Source organism: Melanerpes formicivorus, unplaced genomic scaffold (genome assembly GCF_026170545.1).
Source record: "Melanerpes formicivorus ecotype bairdi unplaced genomic scaffold, bMelFor1.0.p_v2 SCAF_14, whole genome shotgun sequence".
NCBI classification, from domain to species: domain Eukaryota; kingdom Metazoa; phylum Chordata; class Aves; order Piciformes; family Picidae; genus Melanerpes; species Melanerpes formicivorus.
Window position 1 is genome coordinate 9,851,911 of NW_027142366.1, and position 15,180 is coordinate 9,867,090.

The 15,180-nt window shown below is 47.6% G+C and overlaps 1 protein-coding gene across 1 annotated transcript; it reads left to right on the top strand.

Moving 5' to 3' along the window:
• The first annotated feature begins 85 nt into the window (after positions 1–85).
• On the top strand, positions 86–15,116 carry IL4R (interleukin 4 receptor). The gene is made up of 10 exons (XM_068146884.1): positions 86–375; positions 4,220–4,328; positions 5,105–5,246; positions 8,552–8,703; positions 9,678–9,832; positions 10,424–10,580; positions 11,297–11,396; positions 11,986–12,055; positions 12,196–12,272; positions 12,399–15,116. The coding sequence occupies exons 2-10, from the start codon at positions 4,259–4,261 to the stop codon at positions 14,500–14,502; spliced, it is 3,027 nt and encodes a 1,008-aa protein (XP_068002985.1). The 5' UTR covers positions 86–375; positions 4,220–4,258; the 3' UTR covers positions 14,503–15,116.
• The last annotated feature ends 64 nt before the right edge of the window (positions 15,117–15,180 follow it).

Consider the following 15,180-nt stretch of genomic DNA (forward strand, 5'->3'; position numbering starts at 1 on the left):
TGTGGTGCGGCCCCGCCTGCTATGGGCTGGGCCCCGCGTACCCGGCTGAGAGCTGCTTCGGCCGTGCCGCGCCGCTGTTGGTGCTCTGCGACGGGGCGGAGGACCGGGGCGGGTCTGCGGGTGGCACGGGCACAGGGCCGCCTGGGACCGAACCGAACCGAACCCAACCCGAGGCCCCTGCCGCGCCGCTCCGACCGGGAGCCGGACCAGGCAAGGTACCTCCGGAGGGTTGCCTTTCTCCGCTCAGCAGAAGGACGGTATCTTTTTCCTGAACTGTGGCTGGAGCCGGCTTCATACCACTGATGTTCTGCGGCTGCCTACCGCTCCCCTCCAGTACTAGAAAGGAGCTCCTAATCCCGAGCCCGGCGCGGCCCGGTAAGTCGCGTTGTTGTGCCCGGTGGGCCGGCGTCGAGACGCGACAGGTCGGGCACAGTTCCAGTTACTGCTCGGAAATGTCGCTTGGGTTCTTGAAGTCCTGGGGCGGTGGTGCCGCGGGGTTCCCGGAACGCGCAATCTTCCGGGGAACGGCGGGGACCGTGGGCGCTGCCAGGGCGGGAGCCGCTCGGCCCCGTCTCCTCTCGGGATGGGTCGGCTCGGGATCCAGTGGAGCCCGCGAAGTCGTTGGCAGAAGCATCTCTGCTGGGAGCCCTCCTTCTGTGGATAACGTCTGGCAGGATGGGTGCAATTCCGAGAAACGGCCGTTCTGCGGGAATCCCGGCCCGGCGGGAGCAGAGGAGCTTTCCTGGCGGGAGCCGCTCGGCCCATGGCGAGGCTCAGCCCGCGGAGCCCCGCGGGTCCTTCGGGTCCTTCCCCGAGCGAGGCTTGCCGAGAAGCCTGAGGCCAGCTTAGGCTCAACTCTTACCCCGGGGGCTCAGAAAGCGGGCACCAGAGGGGAACAGTTCGCTCGGCTTGGTCTCGGCGTTGCGTGACTTTGGCGCTGTTTCTCGACACGTCCAAAGTTATCAGTTTCCATTATTTCTCTCAGATTTTAATTAGAAAATATCTGAAGTTACCTTGCTGCCTGCAAACCACGATTTGCAGTTTGTCACAGCACCGGATTCCTCAGGTGCCCCAGTTCCGTGTTAGTGTGCCCCTTGCTGATTTCTGCCATCCGGTATGGAAATCTTCTGGATCGCAGAAACCTCGGTTTAAGTCATCAAAATGCACCAGTTTCACGCTTTTTAAAGGGACCCCCTGTAGTCATTTTGAGAGGCACTTTTCGTGTTTACGAGGGCTTTATCTAGATGTGCCCCCTTCCGGTGCAGAAATGAAGACGTGATCTATATGTTGTTGTACAGTGTTGCCTAAGTGGCATTAATGATAAGCATCTCAGTCCACATGAAGGAATTTGTGGAATGAGGAGACATTAAAATATTAGTAAAATTACTAATTTTAAAAGAATAAAAGAGACTATCTTGCTCCTTTACATTTCTGAAGTGAAATTCCTTCTTGATTCATACGGTGAGATCAGAGATCCCGTGTGAGATAAGCAAAAATGCATCCATTGTGCCCATTTGTTTGAAAAGATGAAAAATGGACAAAGCCTCTCCGATGAAGAATCTATAACCCCAGGACCTGGGTTTTTGCCTTTCTGCTTGCTCAGTGCTTTCCCCCACAGCAGTAGTGGGAGGAAACAGTGATGTGTTAGCTGAGTGGAGAAGGAGCATAGGGGAGTGGTTTTCCCTTCAGATTGGGTGACAGGTTGACCAGACTTGCCATCCTTAACTACTGGAACTTCTAAACACCTTCCAGACTCCCCTTTCACACCAGTCACTTCAGGCTCACCCCTTGCTTTCCTTGGATGTGTTTGGTTACTGGGTTTGCTGTGATTTTAGTATGTTACATACTTTTTTAAGATTGCTAGTTCATTCTCTGTTACAAAGAAAAACTGCAAGCTAGCAGCCAGCAGGGTAGTTGCCATTTTACCATTTTCCCCCCTTGCGCCAGATCTGTTGTCCACTATTCGTATTTAAAACTCCAAAGTTTGCAGTTCTGTGAGGACTGAGCTTGTCTCCATTTCCATCAGTGTGTGCGGGTTCTTTCTTCTGTGGGGCAATTTTGCTCTGCCATCTGCTGATTTGCGTGTGCTGGTGAGATGCAGAATGCTCTGCCAGAAGTTTAAATGTTTCTTGGAACTCCAGTCATGCAACAGCATTACTTAACAGTGAGCTGGAGAGCAAACACTTCCTCTCAAGAATTACAGGAAAAAGGAGGGAAGGAAGGATTTTTTTCTGAGCAACAGCAGCAGCAAAGGCACTTGTGTTGCTTTGGAAACATTTGTTGCTGTGCTCAGTCATGTTTTGTTAGTTTACAAATTGTGAGAAGCTCCTCTCTTGGCTATGAGAAATGAATCTTCTGAGTATATTCTTTATGACAAGATGAGCAGTAAGGTGCCTCAGAGAGGTCACAAAAGAGTTTCCAGTCTAATCTTCTGTTTTCACTAACAGTGTTCTTCTCTCTTAACCTCCAAGATCAAAATTGTTCATGCTTAATCTTTAGATGCTTCTTTTAAAGAGAGCTCAGTCATATATGAGAGAAGGGAAGAAATAGTGTAATATAATGTAACTTGTGATGAGTGCAGAAAGCTGGATTATGAGGCAGTTGCCTTGGCCATGAACCTGACAAAGTGAGATGGAGACCGACCATGAGTGAGGAGCTAGTACTTGTAAGTGTATTGGAAATATTCAGACTCCATCACCATGTTTCCCACCAGCTGGATTTCTGTAGATACATTTATCAGTAAAAGGTGTGGTCTTATTAAAATGAGTGGGTTTTTCTGCCTCTTACTCAGCTGAGGAAGAGCCTGGCTGTTGGCTACCTCATTTAATTCTATTTGAATATATGACAGCAGATATTTAGCAGCAGGGCTTGGCATTCTTGCTAGTTTCAGAGAGACTGAGGAGACATGTCTTTGGCAGCATGCTTTTGAGGCTGCATGTCCTTGCACATTGCCAGCACCCACAGATGTGCTTCCAAAAGTTTGTTGAGTTTTTGCCTAAGCTAGTCACCTCCCTGCTTTGTACCACAGCTGAGCTGCTGATCCCTCACCAGCTCCCTTTGCCTTCTGTGCTGGTGAAAAACTGGGTGAAAGAGTCAAGGGTTGTTCTACTGCTGTATTTGGGATGGAGGGTATTGAACCAACATCAATAAATCCATTCTAGAGCTGTCTTCTGCTTCAGAAATTCTGCAGAAAGCCCTCCCTGCTGCAGTCAGCCACATCAAACCATGAGGGCTTGAAATCAAAGATCTCACCTGGCAGCTATGCAGATGTGAGCAGAGCAACTGTGGGAAAGGTAGCAGCAACACTAGGCCCAGACCTGGAGATCACAAAATATCAAGAGCAGGAGAGGAAAGGACAGGAGGGTTGTGTATGAATGGGCAGCGTGTTGCTGAGCAAGGCCTGGCCCTCTTCACAGCGAATGCAGATCCTGGCTTGCACCATGGTAGGTGGTGTGACTTTACCACACACATTCCTTGTGACAGGAGAGATGGCAGCCACATCTAATCCAGAATGTCATCTCCCACTAAGGGGCCATATTGCACTGGCAAAAGAATCTTGAGGAAATAAGTTGTTTAAAAGCCTTAAATAATTATTTCATTTATTTTCAGTTTACTTAGGCAGCTTTACTATGCTTAAAGAATTCAGTGCTGTTAAAGCTGCATAATTCCCCTTCTCCAGAGCTGTGAAGGCTGGGTTTGTGGATGGCTGGGTTTGTGTTTTGCCCCTTGCTGATTATCTCCTGTGGTAATCAATCTGCATCCTGTTGGAGAGGAGGCCTTTGCTGTGAACCTTTTCAAGAGGATGATGCCCTTGTTATCTAGGGCACCCCTGGTGACAGGGCTTGGGGAGAATTTTTTAGTCAATAGATCAGGCACTTCATTCTCAAATTCTTTCAGTCAGTGGCATTACAGGGCTTTGGTGACATGTTGGTTGGTGGTGATTTGGTTCTCGTGCTTCTTCCTTTAATATGTGGCTTTTGTAGAAGCTAAAAGAGTATGTCCACTGCCAATGGCAGTTGAGTAATTAAAACTTTGCAGAACAGTCTCCTTGCTCATTTGAACTTTTTCTCCTGCACTTCCTGTTGTTCCATGGGCAAGTTTTCGGTTCATCAGGCAGTGCAGCGGATGTGGATCCTAACATTTGCCAGAGTAGAAGGAAGAGCTAAACACCTTAGTTGGGTTGCTGATGTAAACTTGCAATAATGTCTTCTGTCGGCAGAATTTCAGCACAAGTTCCTGAACCTGGCCAGCGTCAGCGATGGCAAGGTGCCCACATGTTGCACCACGTACCCTCTGGATCCTGTTCTTTTCATGTGCAACAAATGAAGGTGTGTTTGTAAATGTTTGAAATTATTATGGTGACATTTTTATCAACTGTGTTTCCCCACGACTAATACCTAACACTGTTACCATTAATTAACTAACAAAAATGTGTGACTTCAATTACCAGAAATATCCCTAGAGTAGGAGAAATGCTTCGCTTTTCTTTGGGCTTTTCTGTACCCTCTCAGTGCCTGAAACAGTGTGACTTCAAATCTTTCTGGCTCTCTGTACACTTCCACAACAGTGTCAACAGAAGCCAGAGCAGGAAATACTGAGTGAAGTTAAGAAAAGGTGGTGCTAGAAGAAAGCCTGCATCAAGAAGGTCTGGTCAGCAGGGAGGAGAGAGCGCACCTGTGCTTGGGAAGCTTTGAACCATTGTAGATGAAGCCTGTATACATGCTTTCAGTGACTTTGGTCTGACTCCTACCTGCATTGTTGCTTTTGACTCTTTGATATTAACACACAGGATGATGCTGTTTTGTAGCTAAATGATGATGCCTTTTAGATAGAGCTGTCAGATTTTTCTATTGAAGGACTGTTGGATGAGTTGTGCCTTTCTATTTCAATATCACTACTGCATACCTTCTTCCTTTCCAAGACCACAGATGTCTCCAGAGGAGACCTTTGGTGCCATGCATCTCTTTCCATTTACACAGAACATGAGAAGTAACAATGCCTTCACTCAGTATGGGGTTTGGTAGTGCTCTTTGGTTAATGTGCTGCTTAGTCTAGTTTATTCTTTTAATTCTCTTGCTTCTCATCACGTGCTGCTTCTTCCTAGTTATGGCTGCAGTACACGTGGAAGAATTTGCCTGCTTCACTGACTATGACAAAGAGCTGGTTTGTCACTGGAAGGTGCCTGAGCAAACAGATTGCTCCAAAGAGTTCCTTCTCTACTACAGGAACAAATCTCATCCTCTGCTGTAAGTGTTTAATAAGATGTTACATTATCACTGTTGTAACTTCATACATCCTATAGTCCTTATCAGCTTTGATTTCCTGCCCCTCCTACCATGAGGATCTGGGACAAAGTGGAATCTAGGGTCTTCTTGCCAAAGGGAATATGGCTTGCTGCAATTAACAGCATTCCCTGTTCAGTGGTCTGCTCTTCTGCAGACCTCACTAGTGAGACCATTCAATACAGAGGAATGATCAGGTACTACTTGTAGGAGTGGCAGGGGTCTCATAAGTTTACCCATTTAATGCAAAATTTTGTCTATCTCTGGACAAACCTTCCCTGGTTCACCAGGCCGTAGCCTGTGGGACAGGTGGTGATCTCTGCATGCAGTCTGATTCCATGTTCAAGCACAGACTGTTGTCCCTCTTCTGCAGCAGGGCTGGTCAGCATCTCCTACACAGGAAGATGCATCTAGGCTCTTCTGTTCTCCATATGATTTCTCCATACAGACATCCAAATCAGCTCCCTGTAGCAAACCTGTTCCTGTACTAGCAAGCTGTGAGTCTGTTCCTCCAGAGGCTGCAGTGTGCTGGAGGGTGTTATTTTTTCCTCTGGGTATCAATCCCCAGCCTTCCTGTCAGGTTTTTCTTTTGTGCCATACAGATCACAGTATCACAGTATCACTTAGGTTGGAAAGGACCTCGAGGATCATCGAGTCCAACCTATCAACACAGACCCCATGACTAGACCATGGCACCAAGTGCCACGTCCAATCTCCCCTTGAACGCCTCCAGGGTCGATGACTCAACCACCTCCCTGGGCAGCCCGTTCCAATGACGAATGACTCGCTCGGTGAAGAACTTCCTCCTCACCTCGAGTCTAAACCTTCCCTGGCGCAGCTTGAGACTGTGTCCCCTTGTTCTGGTGCTGGTTGCCTGGGAGAAGAGGCCAACCCCTTCCTGGCTACAACCACCCTTCAGGTAGTTGTAGAGGGCAATGAGGTCACCCCTGAGCCTCCTCTTCTCCAGGCTAAACAATCCCAGCTCCCTCAGCCTCTCCTCATAGGGCTGTGCTCAAGGCCTCTCCCCAGCCTTGTTGCCCTTCTCTGGACACGCTCAAGTGTTTCGATGTCCTTCTTAAACTGAGGGGCCCAGAACTGGACACAGTACTCAAGGTGTGGCCTAACCAAAGCAGAGTACAGGGGCACAATGACTTCCCTGCTCCTGCTGGCCACACTATTCCTAATGCAGGCCAGGATGCTATTGGCCCTCCTGGCCACCTGGGCACACTGCTGGCTCATATTCAGGTGGCTGTCGATCAGCACACCCAGGTCCCTCTCTGTTTGGGAGCTCTCCAGCCACTCCGACCCCAGCCTGTAACTCTGCATGGGGTTGCCGTAGCCAAAGTGCAGCACTCGGCACTTGGACTTGTTGAATGCCATCCCATTGGACTTCACCCATCTGTCCAGTCGGTCGAGGTCCCTCTGCAGAGCCTTTCTACCCTCTAACTGAGTAACATCTGCCCCTAACTTTGTGTCATCAGCAAACTTGCTGATGACTGACTCTACCCCTTCATCCAGATCATCGATGAATATGTTGAAGAGGACAGGGCCCAGCACTGATCCCTGGGGGACACCACTAGTGACTGGCCTCCAGCTGGATGTGGCACCGTTCACGACCACTCTCTGGGCCCGGCCCTCCAGCCAGTTCCTAACCCAGCACAGAGTGTAGTGGTCCAATCCACGGGCTGACAGCTTAGTCAGCAGTTTGCTGTGGGGGACGGTGTCAAAGGCCTTGCTGAAGTCCTGGTAGACCACATCCACAGGCCTCCCCACATCCACCAGGCGGGTCACCTGATCATAGAAAGAGATCAGGTTGGAGAGGCAGGATCTGCCCTTCCTGAATCCATGTTGGCTGGACCTGAGCCCTTGGCCATCCTTCAGGTGCGCAGTTATTGCCGCCAGGATAATCTGCTCCATCACTTTCCCTGGCACTGAGGTCAGGCTGACCGGCCTGTAGTTTCCAGGTTCCTCCATCCGACCCTTCTTGTGGATGGGGACCACATTGGCCAGTTTCCAGTCATCTGGGACCTCACCTGTGAGCCAGGACTGGAGGAAAATGATGGAGAGTGGCCTAGCTATCACATCTGCCAGCTCTCTCAGCACCCTAGGATGGATCCCATCCGGTCCCATGGACTTGTGAATATCCAAATGGCTCAGCAGGTCCCGAACTAATTCCTCATGGATTTCCGGGGCATTACACTGCTCCCCGACCCCATCGCCCAGCTCCAGAGGCCACTCGTCCTGAACTCCTGCCTTGCTGTTAAAAATTGAGGCAAAGAAGGTGTTCAGGACCTCAGCTTTCTCCTCATCCTCAGTCACCGCGTTCCCCTCCAGGTCCACTAGGGAGTGCAGGTTCCTCCTGCCCCTCTTCTTATTGTTAATATATTTATAAAAATGCTTTTTATTGTCTTTGACTGAGGTGGCCAGCTTCAGTTCCAGCTGGGCCTTAGCCTCCCTAATTTTATTCCTACATAATCTAACAGCTTCCTTGAACATACCTCGAGAAGCCTTCCCCTCCTTCCAAAGGTGATACAGCCTCTTCTTCCCCCTTAAATCCTCCAGGAGCTGCTTGCTCATCCAGGCTGGTCGCCTTCCCTGCCGGCTTGCCTTCCGGCACATGGGAACCGCCAGTTCCTGTGCCTTCAAGAGCTCCTGTTTGAAGTAGGTCCAACCCTCCTGAACTCCTTGGTTCATGAGGGCTGGTACCCAGGGTACTTTGCAGACAAGTTTCTTAAATAGGCTGAAGTCCGTCCTTCGGAAGTCCAAGGTGAAGGTTCTGTTGGTGCTCCTCCCTAGCTCCCTGCTTATTGAAAACTTCACTATCTCATGGTCACTGCACCCTAGGCAGCCTCCCACAGAATGCTTTGGATTGGAAGGGATCCTCAAAGATCATCTTATCCAACCCCCCTGCAGTGAACAGGAACACCTCCAACAAGATGGTGTTGCTCGGGGCCCCATCAAGTTTGGCCAGGAATGTTTCCAGGGATGGGGCCTCAGCCACATCTCTGGGAAACCTGTTCCAGTATTTCCCCATTCTCATAGCAAAATACTGGATGTACAAATACAAGTGTCCCAGGGGTATTTTGGGAGGATGGGTTTTTTGAGAGGGAGCTCAGTTCTGGTTTGAGTTTGGGCAAAACCCTTCTAGGAACTGAGCTTGTTTGCCTCAATTTTGATTAGCTCTATACACTGGGAAACTTGATTGGAGCTTTCCAAGAAGCTGTGTGCACACACTCCAATCATCACCTTGTTGTCTGCCTGTTTTCCAGAGACAGTGTGTGTGTTCCTGAGAATGGGAAGGACAGGCAGTGCACCTGCACAATCCATGCCAAGTTTTTTGTGTCAAGCCTGATGTACATTCTAGCCTTGCAGTTCAATGGGACTGTCATGTGGAATTACAATGTTACACCAGCCCTGGTTGGTAAGAGACTGCTTTAGCCAACTCCTTGTGTCATTGGAAGAGTTTTTCCCTTATCAGAGGTGAAAATGCCATGCTATTTTAAATGTAAAATCCATTTGGCTTGGAAACCCAATTCTAGAGTGGATTCTTTAGGACTAGAGTGTAAGGAATGGAGCAAGCAGAGAATGATTCTTCCTCTAGCTGCACCCTATCAGCTGCAGTGTGTGGGCTTCAATGGTCTCAGGCATTTTGCTCGTAGCTGTAGTATTCAAGGTCAAAGAGGAATGTACTTGCCCCAGTTTCTCAAAAGACACCAGGCTATCCCTACTGACACTTTCTCTGTTCTTGTCAGATTTTTCATGCTGGTTGGATCAATGTCCTGAAAAGAGTTTTTTACAGTAATTGCTGTTGGATTATAACAACCAGTGACAAAAAAGTAATGACTCTGCTCTTGCCCAGGACAGAGTGTGGATTTGGTTTGTCTGAGTGGGCACCTGGTTTGTTTAGAGCAGTGCTTGTTTATAGCACTTGTCACCTCAAACAGCCAGGGAACTCGTTCACAGACCTTAGGCAGACATTCAGCTGAGGTGGTTCTCTTCAGAATACTTGATTGTCACTGCTGCTTATCAGCAGGAGGAGTAGGAGCATGCAGCAGTTTCTAGGAGACAGGTAGCCAGGCCAGCCTGGCTGTGATGTTGTCAAGTTCTACACCTACCCCATAGTGGGCTGTTTCCATTTTTTCCAGGCTGAAAGCTATAGCAGCAACAGGGTGAACTTGCAGTTTATTCAGCCAGCTGGAAGGTTCAGTGCTCACTAAAGAATACCTTGCCATTGCTGTGGCTTGGCCTTTATATCCTTGTGCTACATCCCAGTGTAAAGGACTGAATGCATTGACTGCAATGAGATCTGGTGTCTGATGAATGTTTGTCTCTACTTCTCTCTATTGGTGCTTTCCCATTGCCATGTTCTCCTTGATTGTATTTTTTAACATACAGTTAAGCCAAGGGCCCCCAAAAATCTTGCCATTGAGAAAGCCGAAAATGGTAATTTCAATCTGAGCTGGGAGGAGAGCTACTCTCCTTCATCCATGCTCTTTGGACAGATGGTCATTTATGAAGTGAAATACTGGAGGAAACATCACCCAACAGAGGTAAGAGACAGCCATTGTCTTAATTTTCTGTCTCCCTGGAAGCTTTCAAGTCTAAAAGGTCCTCTGAAAAGTCTTGAAAACATTTAATGAGTACTGGTGTAAGGGCCAGGGAGGGCAAGGCCTCCCATGTTGCTGGTCACACACTTGTCACAGGTCACATTGCTCCAGGGTCGTTCAGCTGGCTTTAAAGGATTGAAACTCTTCTGACTGCTACTCCAAAATGTTATGCTGCTTTTGATAGAGATTGAGAAAATAATGCTTCTGTTTCTTGAACTTCATTTACTCCTTACACATCAGGAAGCTGGAGGCTGTTAATGACTCCACAGACAGTTGGGGCATTTTGGACAGCCTCTTGAACAATCAGGCCATTAAGCTTGTGAGGCTTCTGGCAGGGAAAGCACATGCATGTCACAAATACTACCTGTTCCTGACAGCCAGCAGATGTCACACCCAGCAGCTTAGGTGTGCAGTTAGTCACCTGCTGAGCTGTGAAAGGGCACTGGAACACACAGCACCACTGTCTGTCAACTGCTGTCGCCAGCCCTTCACCTTATCAAGTAATCAAAAGGGCCTTTCCAACTTTCTTTTCAGGTTTCTGTAAAAGCAATTAACTACCAGGCTAAAAGCTTTGAAATTGTTGCAAGCTCGCTGCAGAGGGGATATGTTTATGTTGCAAGCGTGAGGTGTAAGTACCCCAACTATCCAGCCTACTGGAGTGAATGGAGTGAAGAAGTTGAGTTTTGCTATGGTAAGTATTGTAACAAATAGTAGCTTGATAAAAGGATGGTGTAGGTTTATAATCTATATCATGCTCTCCTCTCAGAGGAGAGTTATGGAATCACCATCGTCATCCCTCCAAACATGTTGTGCGTATATCTGCAAAGGCTTGCATAGAGACTAAACAGAACAAGGCAGCTCCTGGGGAAACTAAGAAAAGACCAAAGGAAGCCTTGTGTAAAAAGGGCTGTAAGGGGGTGTGTTTAATGTACAGAAATTTCATGAGGCAGACCCCAGGGAAGGAGATGAGACATTTAAAGAACAGTATTGACACAAGAGCAAGCGAGTGTAAATGAACAAGAGATATTTAGGCTGCAAACTCAGCAATACTTTCAATGTCAGAAGGCTGAAGGTTTGTAAAAATCTCTGAAGAGCCAAGGGAAGAGGACAAGATACATAGTGGCAATGCCACTTTAGGGACTGACAGGTTTGTCCCTGGGAGCTGACAAGTGGCCTCACAGTACATTGGCTTCTCCAGCTCCTAGTAACTGCAGTACCTGTGCTGATTTTCCTGACATGCTGTGCATCCACAGCTGCTAGCTGTGTGTGTTCTATTCTTTATCTGCTGGAGACTTTATTTTACATTTTCTGAAGGAGCCCTTTTTTCAGGTGCAAGGGAAGATCAGTGAGCTTGGTATTGCAGGCCTTGCGTCTGCATGCACGTACACGGGTGTGTTTATTTCACAGATTCCCAAGGAACAGCTGAGGATGCTCTGCGGATGGCTGTTCCTGTGTCCTGCGTACTGATCATGGCAATGTCTGTCATCTGTTACTTCTGTTTTACCAAGTATGTAGCATACACTTCACAGGCTTTACAGAGTAGCAGTTTGCCCAGATATCAGAATGGCTCAGTGTGTAGTAGAGCAGCAATCTAATGTTTTGGTTTTCCTCAGCACCTGTATCTCGCTCTCCCTGAGCAAACACTTCACAAACAAATAATTTGTACACTGTTATTCTCTGAGCAGATAACTGAATATTCCCTATTAATCCTACTAGACTGGGCTGGCTACAGTGTCAAAACAGGCTGTGGTTACAGGGTTTGTCAGTTTTCAGTCCTCTCTTTACTGCAGTTCTAGTAATGATGGTTCAATATCTGTATTTCTTTTCACTTTTCTTTTTTTTGTTAGTGGCAATGTGAAAGCCAGGCCCTGTTTTGCCCATTGATTCAGGCGTGATTAGAAGAACACAACATGGTTGGTTGTGCAGAGCAGTCACACCAACATCTTTGCATTAGGGTAATGAGAAGCAGCACTTAGAGCAAGCACTTCCTGTTGCTGCAGCGCAGATGGTGGAGAGGGAGAGAACAGAAGAGGGAAGTGTGCACTGATGGAACCAAAATACAGTCAGAGAAAATAATTTTAATTCTTCCCTTGCAGAGTGAAGAAAGAATGGTGGGATCAAATCCCAAATCCAGCAAACAGCCATCTGGTTGTTAAAAATGTCAAGGTAATTTAAAGGCTTTGCAAAAAATACCTGTGTCTGATCACCAGAAGTAGAATGTGTTGTTAAGTGCTATTATCTGGCTAGTGCAAGGGATACTAAACACAGCTCAGATGTTTCCTAAATCTCATTTGTGTCTTTGTTAGTTTTCAGTTTTGTGCTACATTGATGAAATTAAGTTCCCTTTCCATGACTTAAAGCAGAGTCACACGGAAAACAAAATGTAAGTAAGATAAAGGAAGAAACTCAAACAAACACCAAGCCCCAACAAATGCTCTGCTTCACAGCATGAAATAGTTTTCTATTACACAAATGTTAACTGTCCTTTCTGCTTTACTTCCAAAACCAGGAGCTGCACAGACTGTCTGTCTCGAAGTTCGTCAAGCCATAAGGGAAACGATAACATCAGAAATGTTGAGAAATCTTGCAGTTGCCATAGCAAGCCTGGAGAGTGGTTTCCAAAAGGCAGCAGTGCAGTTCTAACCCCTGAGGCAGTTCCTGTGGAGTCCATAGAAATCTGTGAGTGTTTAACAGACACAGAGGCTGACAGCCAGGAGGAGACCAGTGACCAGCTCCCCGTGTTTGAACCTCGTGAGAGCAGTGCTGATGCTTTCAGAGAACACAATGATGCCATAGCTAGGATGTTCAGTGATCTCCTGGCAGATGAAAACAGTGTGCAAAACAAAGACCCAGACTTTACCAGAGGTGAGAATAAAACCTTTGAGAAACTTGAGTCAGGAAATGCATCACAGCAAAATCCAAAGGAAAGTACAGCCCAGCATCAGCAGCCCTCTGGTATTTCTCATGCAGTCTCCCTTTTCACTGAAGCTTCTCAAGAGGACTACAGTTGTAGTACAGCCAGCAAGAATTCAGAACAATCAGAAGAATCCTTTGAATCTGGCTATCGAAGCTCCAGCATAAATTCTGCTTCTCTGGATGCAAGAAGTCTTCAATGTACAGCTCACCAAAGCCTTTCTCCTTGCAGTTCTGGAAGTCAGCATGATTCATGTGTTCTGGTCCAGGAATCTCCTAATCCTGGATCCAAATCTCCATCCTGTGGGACCAGAGAAGATGGTGTAAGCAGTCTTGCACACAAGAGTTTTGATACCCTTATGTTTCCATCCATGGGGCTGTGTAGCTCTGCCTACAAGAGCTTTGACACCCTTATATCCCCATCTGTGGAGCCCTGTGGTTCTGCATACAAGAGCTTTGATGTTCTTGTGTCTGCATTCAAGGAACCAAGTAGCTCTGCCTATAAGAGCTTTGATACTCTTCTGTCTCAGTCTGTGGCTAACAGCAGCCTGGCTCAGTGTTCTGAAAGTATGTGCTCCTCACTGCCTTTGGCACAGATTTCAGAGACACCAGAACTTAACTGCAGAGATCCAATTTACCAGCCCCCTAGCAGTGGGACATGTCATACCAGCTGCAGAGAGCTGGGTTTTCAAAACACCTCTTCAGAGCAGACTGATTTTCCATCTTTCTTCACACCCACAAATGACAGTGCTGCAGCCTTCCTGCCAGAGGAAGAAATACACAAGCAAGTAACATATCAAAATGTTCAAAAGAAAGCCACTATAATACCTTGCTCCACTGGTGCTCTACCATCTGGTTATCAACCTTTTGATAATGCAGTTAAATGCAATGGCACATTCTGTGACGATGCCAGGGAGGGTAACTCTGGGTCACCGTACAAGCCTTTCATCCAACTTTTGTATAGCAACCTGAGAGAAGCACCTCCAGATACCATTAGCTGCACACCTGACCAGAGGACAGATGACCACACGGGTTTGGTTGTGCAGCATTTTGACTGCAGCACTGCCCCATGTTTAGCCCCTAGTGAGGGTATTATACAGACCAGTGATGGCAGCCTCTGGACCATCAGCTCTGACAAGCTGTCTGCACATAGCAAAGATGAAAACACGGACAGAGAGGAATGGCTTTTGTGTTTACTAGAACAGAACTGTCAGGGTTTTAACAGCAGAGGAAGGACTACAAAGGGAACAAAGCCTAACAGCTTTAACTCTGCTGGACAAAGAGTGCAGGAGAGAAGCAGTAATGGGCCAAATGCTGACTTTCACTGCCACACATACAAGCACTTGAGGGAACTTGGAAAGGCAGGGCAAAATAAAGAAGTGATGCAGCATGCAGCAGGAAGGAAGCATGGCTCAGTAGCTGCCTTACCAGAGGAGTCACTGGACAGCACTGGGTTGAACTTAGAAAGAAAAACTGCAGAGCCTTTAGAGCTCCTGGTCTCAGACAAGTCACCACCTCCTCCTTTTGTGGACAGCTGTCCTTCTGATTCTCCCACCATTCACAGTGAAGGCTCCCAGCTGGCACCTGCAGTTAAAAAAAGACCAGTAGAGCTATTGAGGGAAAACAGACAGAATGGGAAAGAGATGGAATCTGTACAAGGCCTTGCCCAGGAGGACAACTTTTACATGAAGGTAGCCTAGCCACACTTGCCAAGACTGAGCCAAACCAGTCTTTGGAAGTAAGCTGTCTGGCAAATTGAAATGTTGCTTGTTTTTCCAGCTGTGCATGCAGCACAGGCTGCTGTGCTTCAGACACAGGTTCTGTGGGTTAAAGCCCTTGTGCCTGCTGTAGGGCTGGCAGCCACCCATGGTGGAGACCCCTGGGGGACAGGAGGGGTTAGGACCTCCCCATCCAGCTCTCTTGGGGCAAAGCCAGAGATGAATTCCTCTGGCTGTGATTGCTCTTCAAAAGTGAGCAGTAGGAGTTCTTGGTACAGTTCCTGTGGTCATTGCCCTGTGTGTTGTTTGGGAAGTTCTTGAAGATGCTGGAGAAGCTTGGACTAGATGACCTTTGGAGGCCCCTTCAAACCTAGACCATTCTGATTCTGTGAAGGTGCTGACACAGCAGGAAGTGGGACACAGGTGCAGGTCAGAGGGAAGTGGCTAACTTGCACTGCCAGCATCACACAGCTTCTGTAATTTGCGTATTGAGGAGGAAGGGGACATGTCCTGTGTGCGGCTCCACCATGGGCTCTCTGTTTCTGTCCTTGCTCAGCCAAGACCTGAAATAAAGATCATTGTCATTTGGACTTAAACTATGCTATTATTGGTGATTAGCTTCAAGCAGAGTTACTTCAGTCTTCCACAGCTGTAAATGGA

Excerpts from the sequence above, each read along its gene's own strand:
- IL4R (XM_068146884.1), top strand. The coding sequence starts at position 4,259 with ATGGCAAGGTGCCCACATGTTGCACCACGTACCCTCTGGATCCTGTTC. Across the intron at positions 11,397-11,985 it reads TGTTACTTCTGTTTTACCAA|AGTGAAGAAAGAATGGTGGG; the intron begins GTATGTAGCATA and ends CTTCCCTTGCAG. Across the intron at positions 12,056-12,195 it reads TGGTTGTTAAAAATGTCAAG|TTTTCAGTTTTGTGCTACAT; the intron begins GTAATTTAAAGG and ends TGTCTTTGTTAG.